At 44.3% G+C, this 24501-nt stretch overlaps 1 protein-coding gene across 1 annotated transcript in view; it reads left to right on the top strand.

Annotated features, from left to right (window-relative positions):
* Positions 1-15564: 15564 nt before the first annotated feature.
* The window catches only part of LOC115126473 (PDZ and LIM domain protein 5-like), a gene marked incomplete at its 5' end in the record, with an annotated part of 31366 nt that continues 22429 nt past the window's right edge, over positions 15565-24501 (top strand). Inside the window, one exon of the mRNA XM_065015453.1 lies at positions 15565-15592. Within this exon, the coding sequence (XP_064871525.1) occupies positions 15565-15592 (28 nt within the window). The remainder of the gene's footprint in view (positions 15593-24501) is intronic.

Here is a 24501-nt window from a genome sequence, read left to right as displayed (position 1 = left end):
CTGACTGTCTGGTATATACAGTACAGACTATACTATTTACGGACTATACACTGACTGTCTGGTATATACTGTACAGACTATACACCACACTGACTGTCTGGTATATACTGTACAGACTATACACCACACTGAGGTCTGGTATACTGTACAGACTATACACCACACTGACTGTCTGGTATATACTGTACAGACTATACACCACACTGACTGTCTGGTATATACTGTACAGACTATACACCACACTGACTGTCTGGTATATACTGTTACAGACTATACACCACACTGACTGTCTGGTATATACTGTACAGACTATACACCACACTGACTGTCTGGTATATACTGTACAGACTATACACCACACTGACTGTCTGGTATATACTGTACAGACTATACACCACACTGACTGTCTGGTATATACTGTACAGACTATACACCACACTGACTGTCTGGTATACTGTACAGACTATACACCACACTGACTGTCTGGTATATACTGTACAGACTATACACACACTGACTGTCTGGTATATACTGTACAGACTATACACCACACTGACTGTCTGGTATATACTGTACAGACTATACACCACACTGACTGTCTGGGTATATACTGTACAGACTATACACCACACTGACTGTCTGGTATATACTGTACAGACTATACACCACACTGACTGTCTGGTATATACTGTACAGACTATACACCACACTGACTGTCTGGTATATACTGTACAGACTATACACCACACTGACTGTCTGACTATACACCACACACTATATACTGTACAGACTATACACCACACTGACTGTCTGGTATATACTGTACAGACTATACACCACACTGACTGTCTGGTATATACTGTACAGACTATACACCACACTGACTGTCTGGTATATACTGTACAGACTATACACCACACTGACTGTCTGGTATATACTGTACAGACTATACACCACACTGACTGTCTGGTATATACTGTACAGACTATACACCACACTGACTGTCTGGTATATACTGTACAGACTATACACCACACTGACTGTCTGGTATATACTGTACAGACTATACACCACACTGACTGTCTGGTACATACTGTACAGACTATACACCACACTGACTGTCTGGTATATACTGTACAGACTATACACCACACTGACTGGCATATCTGGTATATACTGTACAGACTATACACCACACTGACTGTCTGGTATATACTGTACAGACTATACACCACACTGACTGTCTGGACTATATACTGTGGCACAGACTATACACCACACTGACTGTCTGGTATATACTGTACAGACTATACACCACACTGACTGTCTGGTATATACTGTACAGACTATACACCACACTGACTGTCTGGTATATACTGTACAGACTATACACCACACTGACTGTCTGGTATATACTGTACAGACTATACACACACTGACTGTCTGTATATACTGTACAGACTATACACCACACTGACTGTCTGGTATATACTGTACAGACTATACACCACACTGACTGTCTGGTATATACTGTACAGACTATACACCACACTGACTGTCTGGTATATACTGTACAGACTATACACCACACTGACTGTCTGGTATATACTGTACAGACTATACACCACACTGACTGTCTGGTATATACTGTACAGACTATACACCACACTGACTGTCTGGTATATACTGTACAGACTATACACACACTGACTGTCTGGTATATACTGTACAGACTATACACCACACTGACTGTCTGGTATATACAGACTATACACTGACTGTCTCATATACTGTACAGACTATACACACACACTGACTGTCTGGTATATACTGTACAGACTATACACCACACTGACTGTCTGGTATATACTGTACAGACTATACACCACACTGACTGTCTGGTATATACTGTACAGACTATACACCACACTGACTGTCTGGTATATACTGTACAGACTATACACCACACTGACTGTCTGGTATATACTGTACAGACTATACACCACACTGACTGTCTGGTATATACTGTACAGACTATACACCACACTGACTGTCTGGTATATACTGTACAGACTATACACCACACTGACTGTCTGGTATATACTGTACAGACTATACACACACACTGACTGTCTGGTATATACTGTACAGACTATACACCACACTGACTGTCTGGTATATACTGTACAGACTATACACCACACTGACTGTCTGGTATATACTGTACAGACTATACACCACACTGACTGTCTGGTATATACTGTACAGACTATACACCACACACTGACTGTCTGGTATATACTGTACAGACTATACACCACACTGACTGTCTGGTACATACTGTACAGACTATACACCACACTGACTGTCTGGTATATACTGTACAGACTATACACCACACTGACTGTCTGGTATATACTGTACAGACTATACACCACACTGACTGTCTGGTATATACTGTACAGACTATACACCACACTGACTGTCTGGTATATACTGTACAGACTATACACCACACTGACTGTCTGGTATATACTGTACAGACTATACACCACACTGACTGTCTGGTATATACTGTACAGACTATACACCACACTGACTGTCTGGTATATACTGTACAGACTATACACCACACTGACTGTCTGGTATATACTGTACAGACTATACACCACACTGACTGTCTGGTATATACTGTACAGACTATACACCACACTGACTGTCTGGTATATACTGTACAGACTATACACCACACTGACTGTCTGGTATATACTGTACAGACTATACACCACACTGACTGTCTGGTATATACTGTACAGACTATACACCACACTGACTGTCTGGTACTATACTGTACAGACTATACACCACACTGACTGTCTACATATACTGTACAGACTATACACCCACACTGACTGTCTGGTATATACTGTACAGACTATACACCACACTGACTGTCTGGTATATACTGTACAGACTATACACCACACTGACTGTCTGGTATATACTGTACAGACTATACACCACACTGACTGTCTGGTATACTGTACAGACTATACACCACACTGACTGTCTGGTATATACTACACCACAGACTATACACAGACACACTGACTGTCTGGTATATACTGTACAGACTATACACCACACTGACTGTCTGGTATATACTGTACAGACTATACACCACACTGACTGTCAGACTATATACTGTACAGACTATACACCACACTGACTGTCTGGTATATACTGTACAGACTATACACCACACTGACTGTCTGGTATATACTGTACAGACTATACACCACACTGACTGTCTGGTATATACTGTACAGACTATACACCACACTGACTGTCTGGTATATACTGTACAGACTATACACCACACTGACTGTCTGGTATATACTGTACAGACTATACACCACACTGACTGTCTGGTATATACTGTACAGACTATACACCACACACTGACTGTCTGGTATATACTGTACAGACTATACACCACACTGACTGTCTGGTATATACTGTACAGACTATACACCACACTGACTGTCTGGTATATACTGTACAGACTATACACCACACTGACTGTCTGGTATATACTGTACAGACTATACACCACACTGACTGTCTGGTATATACTGTACAGACTATACACCACACTGACTGTCTGGTATATACTGTACAGACTATACACCACACTGACTGTCTGGTATATACTGTACAGACTATACACCACACACTGACTGTCTGGTATATACTGTACAGACTATACACCACACTGACTGTCTGGTATATACTGTACAGACTATACACCACACTGACTGTCTGGTATATACTACAGACTATACACCACACAGACTATACACCCACACTGACTGTCTGGTATATACTGTACAGACTATACACCACACTGACTGTCTGGTATATACTGTACAGACTATACACACACTGACTGTCTGGTATATACTGCTACAGACTATACACCACACTGACTGTCTGGTATATACTGTACAGACTATACACCACACACTGACTGTCTGGTATATACTGTACAGACTATACACCACACTGACTGTCTGGTATATACTGTACAGACTATACACCACACTGACTGTCTGGTATATACTGTACAGACTATACACCACACTGACTGTCTGGTATATACTGTACAGACTATACACCACACTGACTGTCTGGTATATACTGTACAGACTATACACCACACACTGTCTGGTATATACTGTACAGACTATACACCACACTGACTGTCTGGTATATACTGTACAGACTATACACCACACTGACTGTCTGGTATATACTGTACAGACTATACACCACACTGACTGTCTGGTATATACTGTACAGACTATACACCACACTGACTGTCTGGTATATACTGTACAGACTATACACCACACACTGACTGTCTGGTATATACTGTACAGACTATACACCACACTGACTGTCTGGTATATACTGTACAGACTATACACCACACTGACTGTCTGGTACAGACTATACACCACACTGACTGTCTGGTATATACTGTACAGACTATACACCACACTGACTGTCTGGTATATACTGTACAGACTATACACCACACTGACTGTCTGGTATATACTGTACAGACTATACACCACACTGACTGTCTGGTATATACTGTTACAGACTATACACCACACTGACTGTCTGGTATATACTGTACAGACTATACACCACACTGACTGTCTGGTATATACTGTACAGACTATACACCACACTGACTGTCTGGTATATACTGTACAGACTATACACACACTGACTGTCTGGTATATACTGTACAGACTATACACCACACTGACTGTCCACAGACTATACACACTGACTGTCTGGTATATACTGTACAGACTATACACCACACTGACTGTCTGGTATATACTGTACAGACTATACACCACACTGACTGTCTGGTATATACTGTACAGACTATACACCACACTGACTGTCTGTCTGGACTATATACTGTGTACAGACTATACACCACACTGACTGTCTGGTATATACTGTACAGACTATACACCACACACTGACTGTCTATACTGTACAGACTATACACACACTGACTGTCTGGTATATATACTGTACAGACTATACACCACACTGACTGTCTGGTATATACTGTACAGACTATACACCACACTGACTGTCTGGTATATACTGTACAGACTATACACCACACTGACTGTCTGGTATATACTGTACAGACTATACACCACACTGACTGTCTGGTATATACTGTACAGACTATACACCACACTGACTGTCTGGTATATACTGTACAGACTATACACCACACACTGACTGTCTGGTATATACTGTACAGACTATACACCACACTGACTGTCTGGTATATACTGTACAGACTATACACCACACTGACTGTCTGGTATATACTGGTACAGACTATACACCACACTGACTGTCTGGTATATACTGTACAGACTATACACCACACTGACTGTCTGGTATATACTGTACAGACTATACACCACACTGACTGTCTGGTATATACTGTACAGACTATACACCACACTGACTGTCTGGTATATACTGTACAGACTATACACCACACTGACTGTCTGGTATATACTGTACAGACTATACACCACACTGACTGTCTGGTATATACTGTACAGACTATACACCACACTGACTGTCTGGTATATACTGTACAGACTATACACCACACTGACTGTCTGGTATATACTGTACAGACTATACACCACACTGACTGTCTGGTATATACTGTACAGACTATACACCACACTGACTGTCTGGTATATACTGTACAGACTATACACCACACACTGACTGTCTGGTATATACTGTACAGACTATACACCACACTGACTGTCTGGTATATACTGTACAGACTATACACCACACTGACTGTCTGGTATATACTGTACAGACTATACACCACACTGACTGTCTGGTATATACTGTACAGACTATACACCACACACTGACTGTCTGGTATATACTGTACAGACTATACACCACACACTGACTGTCTGGTATATACTGTACAGACTATACACCACACTGACTGTCTGGTATATACTGTACAGACTATACACCACACTGACTGTCTGGTATATACTGTACAGACTATACACCACACTGACTGTCTGGTATATACTGTACAGACTATACACCACACACTGACTGTCTGGTATATACTGTACAGACTATACACCACACACTGACTGTCTGGTATATACTGTACAGACTATACACCACACTGACTGTCTGGTATATACTGTACAGACTATACACCACACTGACTGTCTGGTATATACTGTACAGACTATACACCACACTGACTGTCTGGTATATACTGTACAGACTATACACCACACTGACTGTCTGGTATATACTGTACAGACTATACACCACACTGACTGTCTGGTATATACTGTACAGACTATACACCACACTGACTGTCTGGTATATACTGTACAGACTATACACCACACTGACTGTCTGGTATATACTGTCTGTACAGACTATACACCACACTGACTGTCTGGTATATACTGTACAGACTATACTATACACCACACTGACTGTCTGGTATATACTGTACAGACTATACACCACACTGACTGTCTGGTATATACTGTACAGACTATACACCACACTGACTGTCTGGTATATACTGTACAGACTATACACCACACTGACTGTCTGGTATATACTGTACAGACTATACACCACACTGACTGTCTGGTATATACTGTACAGACTATACACCACACTGACTGTCTGGTATATACTGTACAGACTATACACCACACACTGACTGTCTGGTATATACTGTACAGACTATACACCACACTGACTGTCTGGTATATACTGTACAGACTATACACCACACTGACTGTCTGGTATATACTGTACAGACTATACACCACACTGACTGTCTGGTATATACTGTACAGACTATACACCACACACTGACTGTCTGGTATATACTGTACAGACTATACACCACACTGACTGTCTGGTATATACTGTACAGACTATACACCACACTGACTGTCTGGTATATACTGTACAGACTATACACCACACACTGACTGTCTGGTATATACTGTACAGACTATACACCACACTGACTGTCTGGTATATACTGTACAGACTATACACCACACTGACTGTCTGGTATATACTGTACAGACTATACACCACACTGACTGTCTGGTATATACTGTACAGACTATACACCACACACTGACTGTCTGGTATATACTGTACAGACTATACACCACACTGACTGTCTGGTATATACTGTACAGACTATACACCACACTGACTGTCTGTACATACTGTACAGACTATACACCACATGACTGTCTGGTACAGACTATACACCACACTGACTGTCTGTATATACTGTACAGACTATACACCACACTGACTGTCTGTACAGACTATACACCACACTGACTGTCTGGTATATACTGTACAGACTATACACACACACTGACTGTCTGGTATATACTGTACAGACTATACACCACACTGACTGGTCTGGTATATACTGTACAGACTATACACCACACTGACTGTCTGGTATATACTGTACAGACTATACACACACACTGACTGTCTGGTATATACTGTACAGACTATACACCACACTGACTGTCTGGTATATACTGTACAGACTATACACCACACTGACTGTCTGGTATATACTGTACAGACTATACACACACTGACTGTCTGGTATATACTGTACAGACTATACACCACACTGACTGTCTGGTATATACTGTACAGACTATACACCACACTGACTGTCTGGTATATACTGTACAGACTATACACCACACTGACTGTCTGGTATATACTGTACAGACTATACACACACACTGACTGTCTGGTATATACTGTACAGACTATACACACACACTGACTGTCTGGTATATACTGTACAGACTATACACCACACTGACTGTCTGGTATATACTGTACAGACTATACACCACACTGACTGTCTGGTATATACTGTACAGACTATACACCACACTGACTGTCTGGTATATACTGTACAGACTATACATCACACTGACTGTCTGGTATATACTGTACAGACTATACACCACACTGACTGTCTATACTGTACAGACTATACACACTGACTGTCTGGTATATACTGTACAGACTATACACCACACTGACTGTCTGGTATATACTGTACAGACTATACACCACACACTGACTGTCTGGTATATACTGTACAGACTATACACCACACTGACTGTCTGGTATATACTGTACAGACTATACACCACACTGACTGTCTGGTATATACTGTACAGACTATACACCACACTGACTGTCTGGTACAGACTATACACCACGCTGACTGTCTGGTATATACCGTACAGACTATACACCACACTGACTGTCTGGTATATACTGTACAGACTATACACCACACTGACTGTCTGGTATATACTGTACAGACTATACACCACACTGACTGTCTGTCTGTACAGACTATACACTACACTGACTGTCTGGTATATACTGTACTATACACCACACTGACTGTCTGGTATATACTGTACAGACTATACACCACACTGACTGTCTGGTATATACTGTACAGACTATACACCACACTGACTGTCTGGTATATACTGTACAGACTATACACCACACTGACTGTCTGGTATATACTGTACAGACTATACACCACACTGACTGTCTGGTATATACTGTACAGACTATACACCACACTGACTGTCTGGTATATACTGTACAGACTATACACCACACTGACTGTCTGGTATATACTGTACAGACTATACACCACACTGACTGTCTGGTATATACTGTACAGACTATACACCACACTGACTGTCTGGTATATACTGTACAGACTATACACCACACTGACTGTCTGGTATATACTGTACAGACTATACACCACACTGACTGTCTGGTATATACTGTACAGACTATACACCACACTGACTGTCTGGTATATACTGTACAGACTATACACCACACTGACTGTCTGGTATATACTGTACAGACTATACACACACTGACTGTCTGGTATATACTGTACAGACTATACACCACACTGACTGTCTGGTATATACTGTACAGACTATACACCACACTGACTGTCTGGTATATACTGTACAGACTATACACCACACTGACTGTCTGGTATATACTGTACAGACTATACACCACACTGACTGTCTGGTATATACTGTACAGACTATACACACACTGACACTGTATATACTGTCAGACTATACACCACACTGACTGTCTGGTATATACTGTACAGACTATACACCACACTGACTGTCTGGTATATACTGTACAGACTATACACCACACTGACTGTCTGGTATATACTGTACAGACTATACACCACACTGACTGTCTGGTATATACTGTACAGACTATACACCACACTGACTGTCTGATACAGACTATACACCACACACTGACTGTCTGGTATATACTGTACAGACTATACACCACACACTGACTGTCTGGTATATACTATACACTGACTGTCTGGTATATAGACTATACACCACACTGACTGTCTGGTATATACTGTACAGACTATACACCACACTGACTGTCTGGTATATACTGTACAGACTATACACCACACTGACTGTCTGGTATATACTGTACAGACTATACACCACACTGACTGTCTGGTATATATACAGACTATACACCACACTGACTGTCTATACATACACCACACTGACTGTCTGGTATATACTGTACAGACTATACACCACACTGACTGTCTGGTATATACTGTACAGACTATACACCACACTGACTGTCTGGTATATACTGTACAGACTATACACCACACTGACTGTCTGGTATATACTGTACAGACTATACACCACACTGACTGTCTGGTATATACTGTACAGACTATACACAGACTATACACACACTGACTGTCTGGTATATACTGTACAGACTATACACCACACTGACTGTCTGGTATATACTGTACAGACTATACACCACACTGACTGTCTGGTATATACTGTACAGACTATACACCACACACTGACTGTCTGGTATATACTGTACAGACTATACACACCACTGACTGTCTGGTCTGGGTACAGACTATACACCACACTGACTATACACCACACACTGACTGTCTGGTATATGGTACAGACTATACACCACACTGACTGTCTGGTATACACACTGACTGTCTCGTATATAGACTATACACCACACACTGACTGTCTGGTATATACTGTCAGACTATACACCACACTGACTGTCTGGTATATACTGTACAGACTATACACCCACACTGACTGTCTGGTATATACTGTACAGACTATACACCCACACTGACTGTCTGGTATATACTGTACAGACTATACACCACACTGACTGTCTGGTATATACTGTACAGACTATACACCACACTGACTGTCTGGTATATACTACAGACTATACACCACACTGACTGTCTGTATATACTGTACAGACTATACACCACACTGACTGTCTGGTATATACTGTACAGACTATACACCACACTGACTGTCTGGTATATACTGTACAGACTATACACCACACTGACTGTCTGGTATATACTGTACAGACTATACACCACACACTGACTGTCTGGTATATACTGTACAGACTATACACCACACACTGACTGTCTGGTACAGACTATACACCACACACTGACTGTCTGGTATATACTGTACAGACTATACACCACACACTGACTGTCTGGTATATACTGTACAGACTATACACCACACACTGACTGTCTGGTATATACTGTACAGACTATACACCACACTGACTGTCTGGTATATACTGTACAGACTATACACCACACTGACTGTCTGGTATATACTGTACAGACTATACACCACACTGACTGTCTGGTATATACTGTACAGACTATACACCACACTGACTGTCTGGTATATACTGTACAGACTATACACCACACTGACTGTCTGGTATATACTGTACAGACTATACACCACACTGACTGTCTGGTATATACTGTACAGACTATACACCACACTGACTGTCTGGTATATACTGTACAGACTATACACCACACACTGACTGTCTGGTATATACTGTACAGACTATACACCACACTGACTGTCTGGTATATACTGTACAGACTATACACCACACTGACTGTCTGGTATATACTGTACAGACTATACACCACACTGACTGTCTGGTATATACTGTACAGACTATACACCACACTGACTGTCTGTACTGGACTATACACCACACTGACTGTCTGTATATACTGTACAGACTATACACCACACTGACTGTCTGTATATACTGTACAGACTATACACACACACTGACTGTCTGGTATATACTGTACAGACTATACACCACACTGACTGTCTGGTATATATACAGACTATACACCACACTGACTGGTACAGACTATACACCACACTGACTGTCTGGTATATACTGTACAGACTATACACCACACTGACTGTCTGGTATATACTGTACAGACTATACACCACACTGACTGTCTGGTATATACTGTACAGACTATACACCACACTGACTGTCTGGTATATACTGTACAGACTATACACCACACTGACTGTCTGGTATATACTGTACAGACTATACACCACACACTGACTATATACTGTACAGACTATACACCACACACTGACTGTCTGGTATATACTGTACAGACTATACACCACACTGACTGGTCTATACTGTACAGACTATACACCACACTGACTGTACTGTACACCAGACTATACCACCACACTGACTGTCACATATGTCTGTACAGACTATACACACACACTGACTGTCTGGTATATACTGTACAGACTATACACCACACTGACTGTCTGGTATATACTGTACAGACTATACACCACACTGACTGTCTGGTATATACTGTACAGACTATACACCACACTGACTGTCTGGTACAGACTATACACCACACTGACTGTCTGGTATATACTGTACAGACTATACACCACACTGACTGTCTGGTCTATACTGTACAGACTATACACCACACTGACTGTCTGGTATATACTGTACAGACTATACACCACACTGACTGTCTGGTATATATATGTACAGACTATACACCACACTGACTGTCTGGTATATACTATACAGACTATACACCACACACTGACTGTCTGTATATACTGTACAGACTATACACCACACTGACTGTCTGGTATATACTGTACAGACACCACACTGACTGTCTGGTATATACTGTACAGACTATACACCACACTGACTGTCTGGTATATACTGTACAGACTATACACCACACTGACTGTCTGGTACAGACTACACTGACTGTCTGGTATATACTGTACAGACTATACACCACACTGACTGTCTGGTATATACTGTACAGACTATACACCACACTGACTGTCTGGTATATACTATACACCACAGACTATACAGACTATACACACTGACTGTCTGTATATACTGTACAGACTATACACACACACTGACTGTCTGGTATACTGTACAGACTATACACCACACTGACTGTCTGGTATATACTGTACAGACTACACACACTGACTGTCTGGTATATACTGTACAGACTATACACCACACTGACTGTCTGGTATATACTGTACAGACTATACACCACACTGACTGTCTGGTATATACTGTACAGACTATACACCACACTGACTGTCTGGTATATACTGTACAGACTATACACCACACTGACTGTCTGGTACAGACTATACACCACACTGACTGTCTGGTATATACTGTACAGACTATACACCACACTGACTGTCTGGTATATACTGTACAGACTATACAGACTATACACCACACTGACTGTCTGGTATATACTGTACAGACTATACACCACACTGACTGTCTGGTATATACTGTACAGACTATACACCACACTATACACCACACTGACTGTCTGGTATATACTGTACAGACTATACACCACACACTGACTGTCTGGTATATACTGTACAGACTATACACCACACTGACTGTCTGGTATATACTGTACAGACTATACACCACACTGACTGTCTGGTATATACTGTACAGACTATACACCACACTGACTGTCTGGTATATACCGTACAGACTATACACCACACACTGACTGTCTGGTATATACTGTACACCACACTGACTGTCTGGTATATACTGTACAGACTATACACCACACTGACTGTCTGGTATATACTGTACAGACTATACACCACACTGACTGTCTGGTATATACTGTACAGACTATACACCACACTGACTGTCTGGTATATACTGTACAGACTATACACCACACACTGACTGTCTGGTATATACTGTACAGACTATACACCACACTGACTGTCTGGTATATACTATACACCACACTGACTGTCTGGTATATACTGTACAGACTATACACCACACTGACTGTCTGGTATATACTGTACAGACTATACACCACACTGACTGTCTGGTATATACTGTACAGACTATACCACACACTGACTGTCTGGTATATACTGTACAGACTATACACCACACTGACTGTCTGGTATATACTATACACCACACTGACTGTCTGGTATATACTGTACAGACTATACACCACACTGACTGTCTGGTATATACTGTACAGACTATACACCACACTGACTGTCTGGTATATACTGTACAGACTATACACACACACTGTCTGGTATATGGTACAGACTATACACCACACTGACTGTCTGGTATATACTGTACAGACTATACACCACACTGACTGTCTGGTACAGACTATACACCACACTGACTGTCTGGTATATACTGTACAGACTATACACCACACTGACTGTCTGGTATATACTGTACAGACTATACACCACACTGACTGTCTGGTATATACTGTACAGACTATACACCACACTGACTGTCTGGTCTGTACAGACTATACACCACACTGACTGTCTGGTATATACTGTACAGACTATACACCACACTGACTGTCTGGTATATACTATACACCACACTGACTGTCTGGTATATACTGTACAGACTATACACCACACACTGACTGTCTGGTATATACTGTACAGACTATACACCACACTGACTGTCTGGTATATACTGTACAGACTATACACCACACTGACTGTCTGGTATATACTGTACAGACTATACACCACACACTGACTGTCTGGTATATACTGTACAGACTATACACCACACTGACTGTCTGGTATATACTGTACAGACTATACACCACACTGACTGTCTGGTATATACTGTACAGACTATACACCCACAGACTGGTATATACACCACACACTGACTGTCTGGTATATACTGTACAGACTATACACCACACTGACTGTCTGGTATATACTGTACAGACTATACACCACACTGACTGTCTGGTATATACTGTACAGACTATACACCACACTGACTGTCTGGTATATACTGACTACAGACTATACACAGACACACTGACTGTCTGGTATATACTGTACAGACTATACACCACACACTGACTGTCTGGTATATACTGTATAAACTATACACCACACGCTGACCTTTATTTTTCTTGTAGTGTTGTCTACAGGCACTCAATCGAGATTACCTGAATATTATAGAAGATGATTAATAAACATGGACAATTCACAACAGTCTGGGCTACATAGCAATATCAGAAGCAATGGATATGAAATAGTTGAGTGGGTTTAAAAGCTCAGAGAGCGAGGAGGGAGGGGGGGTGGACTGCTGGTGCCTGTAGACAACACACAAGGTCAGTCTCTAACTATCCTCTTGTACCTGTTGCGCACAGCGGCTGTTTTAATTACGTGTCGTGTTAATTTGTTTGCACTGATGAAGGCATAAGGCAGAAACGTATTGCTGTTTGATTTTATTTTATTTTATTAGCCCGACTTTCACTGGTTGTATTCTGTTGAACATGGATTAACTCAGCGTTATTTGGTGCATCTCTGCCTCCTTGAGTGAGTAATTCTTCTTCATGGGTTTTGAGTATGTAGTTTTGGAACTCATACATATGTTTTCTCTCCCGGCCGCCTTTCATTCTAGCCTGAAGCGCTGACCCTCATACTGGCTTTCCACCTGTCTGACAAAACGGGACATTTTAGAGTGGCCTTTTCTTGTCCCTCGGCACAAGGTGCACCTGTGTAATGATCATGCTGTTTAATCAGCTTCTTGATATGCCACATCTGGTGAGGTGGATGGATTCTCTTGGCAAAGGAGAAATGCTCACTAACAGGGATGGTAAAACAATTTGTTCACAACATTTGAAAGAAATAAGCTGTTTTTTGGGCATATGGAACATTTCTGTGTTATTTTATTTCAGCTCATGAAACCTGCGACCAACACTTTAAATGTTGCGGTTTTATATATTTTTTGTTCAGTATAAATGAAGGTTTTATAGGATCTACTACTGTGACTTTCTAACACTTCTTTTCCCATCTTTTCTTTCAGAGCTTTCCATGCGGTTGGCGATCAGAAGGTAAGAGTGTCTAGCTACATCCCAAACACCACCCTTATTCCCTGTATAGTGCACTACTCTATCTGGGATGCATCCCAAACACCACCCTTATTCCCTGTATAGTGCACTACTCTATCTGGGTTGAATCCCAAACACCACCCTGATTCCCTGTATAGTGCACTACTCTATCTGGCCTGCATCCCAAACACCACCCTTATTCCCTGTATAGTGCACTACTCTATCAGGCCTGCATCCCAAACACCACACTTATTCCCTGTATAGTGCACTGACTCTATCAGGCCTGCATCCCAAACACCACCCTTATTCCCTGTATAGTGCACTACACTCTATCAGGCCTGCATCCCAAACACCACCCTTATTCCCTGTATAGTGCACTACTCTATCAGGCCTGAATCCCAAACACCACCCTATTCCCTGTATAGTGCACTACTCTATCAGGCCTGAATCCCAAACACCACCCTATTCCCTGTATAGTGCACTACTCTATCTGGCCTGAATCCCAAACACCACCCTATTCCCTGTATAGTGCACTACTCTATCAGGCCTGAATCCCAAACACCACCCTTATTCCCTGTATAGTGCACTAATCTATCAGGGCTCGGGCCAAAATTAGTAATCTACACATGGAAAAGGGTTTCATGTCTGTGTTGTCTTAACCTCACACCTCCTGAAACACTGTGATGCTTCTGCAATGTGAATCAACAGATCCCTGTCTTCACTAGGCAGTAAAGAAACAGTCCTGTCTGGTCTTCACTAGGCAGTAAAGAAACAGTCCTGTCTGGTCTTCACTAGGCAGTAAAGAAACAGTCCTGTCTGGTCTTCACTAGGCAGTAAAGAAACAGTCCTGTCTATGACAGTACTTAGATAGTCGCCCCCTTCAGGCTGTTTATTGCATTGTGGTGTCGGATGAGAGGGAATCACTTTGTTTGTCTTCTAATGGCCTCCCTTAACAACATACCACCATCTCTTCCTCCTCCTACCACCACCTCCTCCTCCTCCTACCACCACCTCCTCCTCCTCCTCCTACCTCCTCCTCCTACCTCCTCCTCCTCCTACCTCCTCCTCCTACCGCCTCCTCTTCCTCCTCCACCATCTCCTACCACTTCCTCCTCCTACCGCCTCTTCCTACCACCATCTCCCTCCTCCTCCTACCACCACATCCTCCTCCTCCTACCACCACCTCCTCCTCCTACCTCCACCTCCTCCTCCTACCACCACCACCTCCTCCTCCTACCTCCTCCTCCTCCTCCACCATCTCCTCCTCCTCCTACCACCACCTCGTCCTCCTACCGCCTCCTCTTCCTCCTCGACCATCTCCTACCACTTCCTCCTCCTACCGCCTCCTCTTCCTCCACCATCTCCTACCACTTCCTCCTCCTACCGCCTCCTCCTCTTCCTCCTCCACCATCTCCTACCACTTCCTCCTCCTACCGCCTCCTCCTACCTCCTTCTACCGCCTCCTCCTCCTACCATCTCCTCCTCCTACCGCCTCCTCCTCTTCCTCCTCCACCATCTCCTACCACTTCCTCCTCCTACCGCCTCCTCCTACCTCCTTCTACCGCCTCCTCCTCCTACCATCTCCTCCTACCGCCTCCTCCTTCTACCATCTCCTCCTCCTCCTCCTACCATCTCCTCCTCCACCATCTCCTCCTCCTACCATCTCCTCCTCCTCCTCCTACCACCTCCTCCACCACCTCCTCCACCACCTCACAGTTAAATTAACTCCATCATAGTGATTTAATCCCCCATCAGGCTGTCTGCTGGCTCGTAGCACACATTGCATAAGCATCAGACAGGAGTTTGATGTGTTGAATGAAATGATTATAGTATTAGTTAAACAGATGTGTGTGTGGCCCTAAAGAGCTTTGCACAATCCCAGACTCAAGAATATGTCAAAAGGCAACATAAACTTTCATTTCGACCCAATTTATTCATTATCGTGCAAAGTTCATAGTTCGAGCCCTAGTATATAAATGCCTGTATTATTTGAATTGAGGACCATACAAGTAAACGTGGCTGTCCTAGTCTCTCTGACACGAATGAGACATCCCAGCTGAAAAAAAACGCTGTACAACTCAAAACGTTCAGTGAACATTTTGGAATCTATTTAAGTGTGTTAAGTGTCATAGCCAAGCTGACAGAGACAGAGGAAGATCCTAGCCAAGCTGACAGAGACAGAGAAAGATCCTAGCCAAGCTGACAGAGGAAGATCCTAGCCAAGCTAACAGAGACAGAGGAAGATCCTAGCCAAGCTGACAGAGGAAGATCCTAGCCAAGCTGACAGAGGAAGATCCTAGCCAAGCTAACAGAGGAAGATCCTAGCCAAGCTAACAGAGGAAGAACCTAGCCAAGCTGACAGAGGAAGATCCTAGCCAAGCTGACAGAGACAGAGGAAGATCCTAGCCAAGCTAACAGAGACAGAGGAAGATCCTAGCCAAGCTAACAGAGGAAGATCCTAGCCAAGCTGACAGAGACAGAGGAAGATCCTAGCCAAGCTAACAGAGACAGAGGAAGATCCTAGCCAAGCTGACAGAGACAGAGGAAGATCCTAGCCAAGCTGACAGAGACAGAGGAAGATCCTAGCCAAGCTAACAGAGACAGAGGAAGATCCTAGCCAAGCTGACAGAGACAGAGGAAGATCCTAGCCAAGCTGACAGAGACAGATGAAGATCCTAGCCAAGCTAACAGAGGAAGATCCTAGCCAAGCTAACAGAGACAGAGGAAGATCCTAGCCAAGCTGACAGAGACAGATGAAGATCCTAGCCAAGCTAACAGAGACAGAGGAAGATCCTAGCCAAGCTGACAGAGGAAGATCCTAGCCAAGCTGACAGAGACAGAGGAAGATCCTAGCCAAGCTAACAGAGACAGAGGAAGATCCTAGCCAAGCTAACAGAGACAGAGGAAGATCCTAGCCAAGCTGACAGAGGAAGATCCTAGCCAAGCTGACAGAGACAGAGGAAGATCCTAGCCAAGCTAACAGAGACAGAGGAAGATCCTAGCCAAGCTAACAGAGACAGAGGAAGATCCTAGCCAAGCTAACAGAGACAGAGGAAGATCCTAGCCAAGCTGACAGAGGAAGATCCTAGCCAAGCTGACAGAGACAGAGGAAGATCCTAGCCAAGCTGACAGAGACAGAGGAAGATCCTAGCCAAGCTGACAGAGGAAGATCCTAGCCAAGCTAACAGAGACAGAGGAAGATCCTAGCCAAGCTGACAGAGGAAGATCCTAGCCAAGCTGACAGAGACAGAGGAAGATCCTAGCCAAGCTGACAGAGGAAGATCCTAGCCAAGCTAACAGAGACAGAGGAAGATCCTAGCCAAACTAACAGAGACAGAGGAAGATCCTAGCCAAGCTAACAGAGACAGAGGAAGATCCTAGCCAAGCTGACAGAGACAGATGAAGATCCTAGCCAAGCTGACAGAGACAGAGGAAGATCCTAGCCAAGCTAACAGAGGAAGATCCTAGCCAAGCTAACAGAGACAGATGAAGATCCTAGCCAAGCTGACAGAGACAGATGAAGATCCTAGCCAAGCTAACAGAGACAGAGGAAGATCCTATCCAAGCTGACAGAGGAAGATCCTATCCAAGCTGACAGAGGAAGATCCTATCCAAGCTGACAGAGACAGAGGAAGATCCTAGCCAAGCTGACAGAGGAAGATCCTAGCCAAGCTAACAGAGACAGAGGAAGATCCTAGCCAAGCTAACAGAGACAGAGGAAGATCCTAGCCAAGCTAACAGAGACAGAGGAAGATCCTAGCCAAGCTGACAGAGGAAGATCCTAGCCAAGCTGACAGAGACAGAGGAAGATCCTAGCCAAGCTGACAGAGACAGAGGAAGATCCTAGCCAAGCTGACAGAGGAAGATCCTAGCCAAGCTGACAGAGGAAGATCCTAGCCAAGCTAACAGAGACAGAGGAAGATCCTAGCCAAGCTGACAGAGGAAGATCCTAGCCAAGCTGACAGAGACAGAGGAAGATCCTAGCCAAGCTGACAGAGGAAGATCCTAGCCAAGCTGACAGAGACAGAGGAAGATCCTAGCCAAGCTGACAGAGGAAGATCCTAGCCAAGCTAACAGAGACAGAGGAAGATCCTAGCCAAGCTAACAGAGACAGATGAAGATCCTAGCCAAGCTAACAGAGACAGAGGAAGATCCTAGCCAAGCTGACAGAGAAAGATGAAGATCCTAGCCAAGCTAACAGAGACAGAGGAAGATCCTAGCCAAGCTGACAGAGACAGAGGAAGATCCTAGCCAAGCTAACAGAGACAGAGGAAGATCCTAGCCAAGCTGACAGAGACAGAGGAAGATCCTAGCCAAGCTGACAGAGGAAGATCCTAGCCAAGCTGACAGAGACAGATCCTAGCCAAGCTGACAGAGACAGAGGAAGATCCTAGCCAAGCTAACAGAGACAGAGGAAGATCCTAGCCAAGCTGACAGAGACAGAGGAAGATCCTAGCCAAGCTAACAGAGACAGAGGAAGATCCTAGCCAAGCTAACAGAGACAGAGGAAGATCCTAGCCAAGCTAACAGAGGAAGATCCTAGCCAAGCTAACAGAGACAGAGGAAGATCCTAGCCAAGCTGACAGAGACAGAGGAAGATCCTAGCCAAGCTGACAGAGACAGATGAAGATCCTAGCCAAGCTAACAGAGACAGAGGAAGATCCTAGCCAAGCTGACAGAGACAGATGAAGATCCTAGCCAAGCTGACAGAGACAGAGGAAGATCCTAGCCAAGCTGACAGAGACAGAGGAAGATCCTAGCCAAGCTGACAGAGGAAGATCCTAGCCAAGCTGACAGAGGAAGATCCTAGCCAAGCTGACAGAGGAAGATCCTAGCCAAGCTGACAGAGGAAGATCCTAGCCAAGCTGACAGAGGAAGATCCTAGCCAAGCTGACAGAGACAGAGGAAGATCCTAGCCAAGCTAACAGAGGAAGATCCTAGCCAAGCTGACAGAGACAGAGGAAGATCCTAGCCAAGCTGACAGAGGAAGATCCTAGCCAAGCTAACAGAGACAGAGGAAGATCCTAGCCAAGCTGACAGAGACAGATGAAGATCCTAGCCAAGCTGACAGAGACAGAGGAAGATCCTAGCCAAGCTAACAGAGGAAGATCCTAGCCAAGCTAACAGAGACAGATGAAGATCCTAGCCAAGCTGACAGAGACAGATGAAGATCCTAGCCAAGCTAACAGAGACAGAGGAAGATCCTAGCCAAGCTGACAGAGGAAGATCCTAGCCAAGCTGACAGAGACAGAGGAAGATCCTAGCCAAGCTGACAGAGGAAGATCCTAGCCAAGCTAACAGAGACAGAGGAAGATCCTAGCCAAGCTAACAGAGACAGAGGAAGATCCTAGCCAAGCTGACAGAGACAGAGGAAGATCCTAGCCAAGCTGACAGAGGAAGATCCTAGCCAAGCTAACAGAGACAGAGGAAGATCCTAGCCAAGCTGACAGAGGAAGATCCTAGCCAAGCTGACAGAGACAGAGGAAGATCCTAGCCAAGCTGACAGAGGAAGATCCTAGCCAAGCTAACAGAGACAGAGGAAGATCCTAGCCAAGCTGACAGAGGAAGATCCTAGCCAAGCTGACAGAGACAGAGGAAGATCCTAGCCAAGCTGACAGAGGAAGATCCTAGCCAAGCTAACAGAGACAGAGGAAGATCCTAGCCAAGCTAACAGAGACAGAGGAAGATCCTAGCCAAGCTAACAGAGACAGAGGAAGATCCTAGCCAAGCTGACAGAGAAAGATGAAGATCCTAGCCAAGCTGACAGAGACAGAGGAAGATCCTAGCCAAGCTAACAGAGGAAGATCCTAGCCAAGCTAACAGAGACAGAGGAAGATCCTAGCCAAGCTGACAGAGACAGAGGAAGATCCTAGCTAAGCTAACAGAGACAGAGGAAGATCCTAGCCAAGCTGACAGAGACAGAGGAAGATCCTAGCCAAGCTGACAGAGGAAGATCCTAGCCAAGCTGACAGAGACAGAGGAAGATCCTAGCCAAGCTGACAGAGACAGAGGAAGATCCTAGCCAAGCTAACAGAGACAGAGGAAGATCCTAGCCAAGCTGACAGAGACAGAGGAAGATCCTAGCCAAGCTAACAGAGACAGAGGAAGATCCTAGCCAAGCTGACAGAGACAGAGGAAGATCCTAGCCAAGCTAACAGAGACAGAGGAAGATCCTAGCCAAGCTAACAGAGGAAGATCCTAGCCAAGCTGACAGAGACAGAGGAAGATCCTAGCCAAGCTGACAGAGACAGAGGAAGATCCTAGCCAAGCTGACAGAGACAGAGGAAGATCCTAGCCAAGCTGACAGAGACAGATGAAGATCCTAGCCAAGCTAACAGAGACAGAGGAAGATCCTAGCCAAGCTGACAGAGACAGATGAAGATCCTAGCCAAGCTGACAGAGACAGAGGAAGATCCTAGCCAAGCTGACAGAGACAGAGGAAGATCCTAGCCAAGCTGACAGAGGAAGATCCTAGCCAAGCTGACAGAGGAAGATCCTAGCCAAGCTGACAGAGGAAGATCCTAGCCAAGCTGACAGAGGAAGATCCTAGCCAAGCTGACAGAGGAAGATCCTAGCCAAGCTGACAGAGACAGAGGAAGATCCTAGCCAAGCTAACAGAGGAAGATCCTAGCCAAGCTGACAGAGACAGAGGAAGATCCTAGCCAAGCTGACAGAGGAAGATCCTAGCCAAGCTAACAGAGACAGAGGAAGATCCTAGCCAAGCTGACAGAGACAGATGAAGATCCTAGCCAAGCTGACAGAGACAGAGGAAGATCCTAGCCAAGCTAACAGAGGAAGATCCTAGCCAAGCTAACAGAGACAGATGAAGATCCTAGCCAAGCTGACAGAGACAGATGAAGATCCTAGCCAAGCTAACAGAGACAGAGGAAGATCCTAGCCAAGCTGACAGAGGAAGATCCTAGCCAAGCTGACAGAGACAGAGGAAGATCCTAGCCAAGCTGACAGAGGAAGATCCTAGCCAAGCTAACAGAGACAGAGGAAGATCCTAGCCAAGCTAACAGAGACAGAGGAAGATCCTAGCCAAGCTGACAGAGACAGAGGAAGATCCTAGCCAAGCTGACAGAGGAAGATCCTAGCCAAGCTAACAGAGACAGAGGAAGATCCTAGCCAAGCTGACAGAGGAAGATCCAGCAAGCTGACAGAGACAGAGGAAGATCCTAGCCAAGCTGACAGAGGAAGATCCTAGCCAAGCTAACAGAGACAGAGGAAGATCCTAGCCAAGCTGACAGAGGAAGATCCTAGCCAAGCTGACAGAGACAGAGGAAGATCCTAGCCAAGCTGACAGAGGAAGATCCTAGCCAAGCTAACAGAGACAGAGGAAGATCCTAGCCAAGCTAACAGAGACAGAGGAAGATCCTAGCCAAGCTAACAGAGACAGAGGAAGATCCTAGCCAAGCTGACAGAGAAAGATGAAGATCCTAGCCAAGCTGACAGAGACAGAGGAAGATCCTAGCCAAGCTAACAGAGGAAGATCCTAGCCAAGCTAACAGAGACAGAGGAAGATCCTAGCCAAGCTGACAGAGACAGAGGAAGATCCTAGCTAAGCTAACAGAGACAGAGGAAGATCCTAGCCAAGCTGACAGAGACAGAGGAAGATCCTAGCCAAGCTGACAGAGGAAGATCCTAGCCAAGCTGACAGAGACAGAGGAAGATCCTAGCCAAGCTGACAGAGACAGAGGAAGATCCTAGCCAAGCTAACAGAGACAGAGGAAGATCCTAGCCAAGCTGACAGAGACAGAGGAAGATCCTAGCCAAGCTAACAGAGACAGAGGAAGATCCTAGCCAAGCTGACAGAGACAGAGGAAGATCCTAGCCAAGCTAACAGAGACAGAGGAAGATCCTAGCCAAGCTAACAGAGGAAGATCCTAGCCAAGCTAACAGAGACAGAGGAAGATCCTAGCCAAGCTGACAGAGACAGAGGAAGATCCTAGCCAAGCTGACAGAGACAGATGAAGATCCTAGCCAAGCTAACAGAGACAGAGGAAGATCCTAGCCAAGCTGACAGAGACAGATGAAGATCCTAGCCAAGCTGACAGAGGAAGATCTAGCTGACAGAGGAAGAAGCCTGACAGAGAAGAGCCAAGCTGACAGAAGATCCTAGCCAAGCTGACAGAGGAAGATCCTAGCCAAGCTGACAGAGACAGAGGAAGATCCTAGCCAAGCTAACAGAGACAGAGGAAGATCCTAGCCAAGCTAACAGAGGAAGATCCTAGCCAAGCTGACAGAGACAGAGGAAGATCCTAGCCAAGCTGACAGAGGAAGATCCTAGCCAAGCTAACAGAGACAGAGGAAGATCCTAGCCAAGCTAACAGAGACAGAGGAAGATCCTAGCCAAGCTAACAGAGACAGAGGAAGATCCTAGCCAAGCTAACAGAGACAGAGGAAGATCCTAGCCAAGCTAACAGAGGAAGATCCTAGCCAAGCTAACAGATGAAGATCCTAGCCAAGCTGACAGAGGAAGATCCTAGCCAAGCTGACAGAGACAGAGGAAGATCCTAGCCAAGCTGACAGAGGAAGATGAAGATCCTAGCCAAGCTAACAGAGACAGATGAAGATCCTAGCCAAGCTGACAGAGACAGAGGAAAATCCTAGCCAAGCTAACAGAGACAGAGGAAGATCCTAGCCAAGCTAACAGAGGAAGATCCTAGCCAAGCTGACAGAGACAGAGGAAGTTCCTAGCCAAGCTGACAGAGACAGAGGAAGATCCTAGCCAAGCTGACAGAGGAAGATCCTAGCCAAGCTAACAGAGACAGAGGAAGATCCTAGCCAAGCTGACAGAGACAGAGGAAGATCCTAGCCAAGCTGACAGAGACAGAGGAAGATCCTAGCCAAGCTAACAGAGACAGATGAAGATCCTAGCCAAGCTAACAGAGGAAGATCCTAGCCAAGCT

The sequence above is a fragment of the Oncorhynchus nerka genome, unplaced genomic scaffold (genome assembly GCF_034236695.1).
Source record: "Oncorhynchus nerka isolate Pitt River unplaced genomic scaffold, Oner_Uvic_2.0 unplaced_scaffold_1422, whole genome shotgun sequence".
In the NCBI taxonomy this organism is placed as follows: Eukaryota; Metazoa; Chordata; class Actinopteri; order Salmoniformes; family Salmonidae; genus Oncorhynchus; species Oncorhynchus nerka.
Note: the sequence above shows the minus strand (reverse complement) of the source record. Positions and strands in the feature narration are given on the sequence as shown.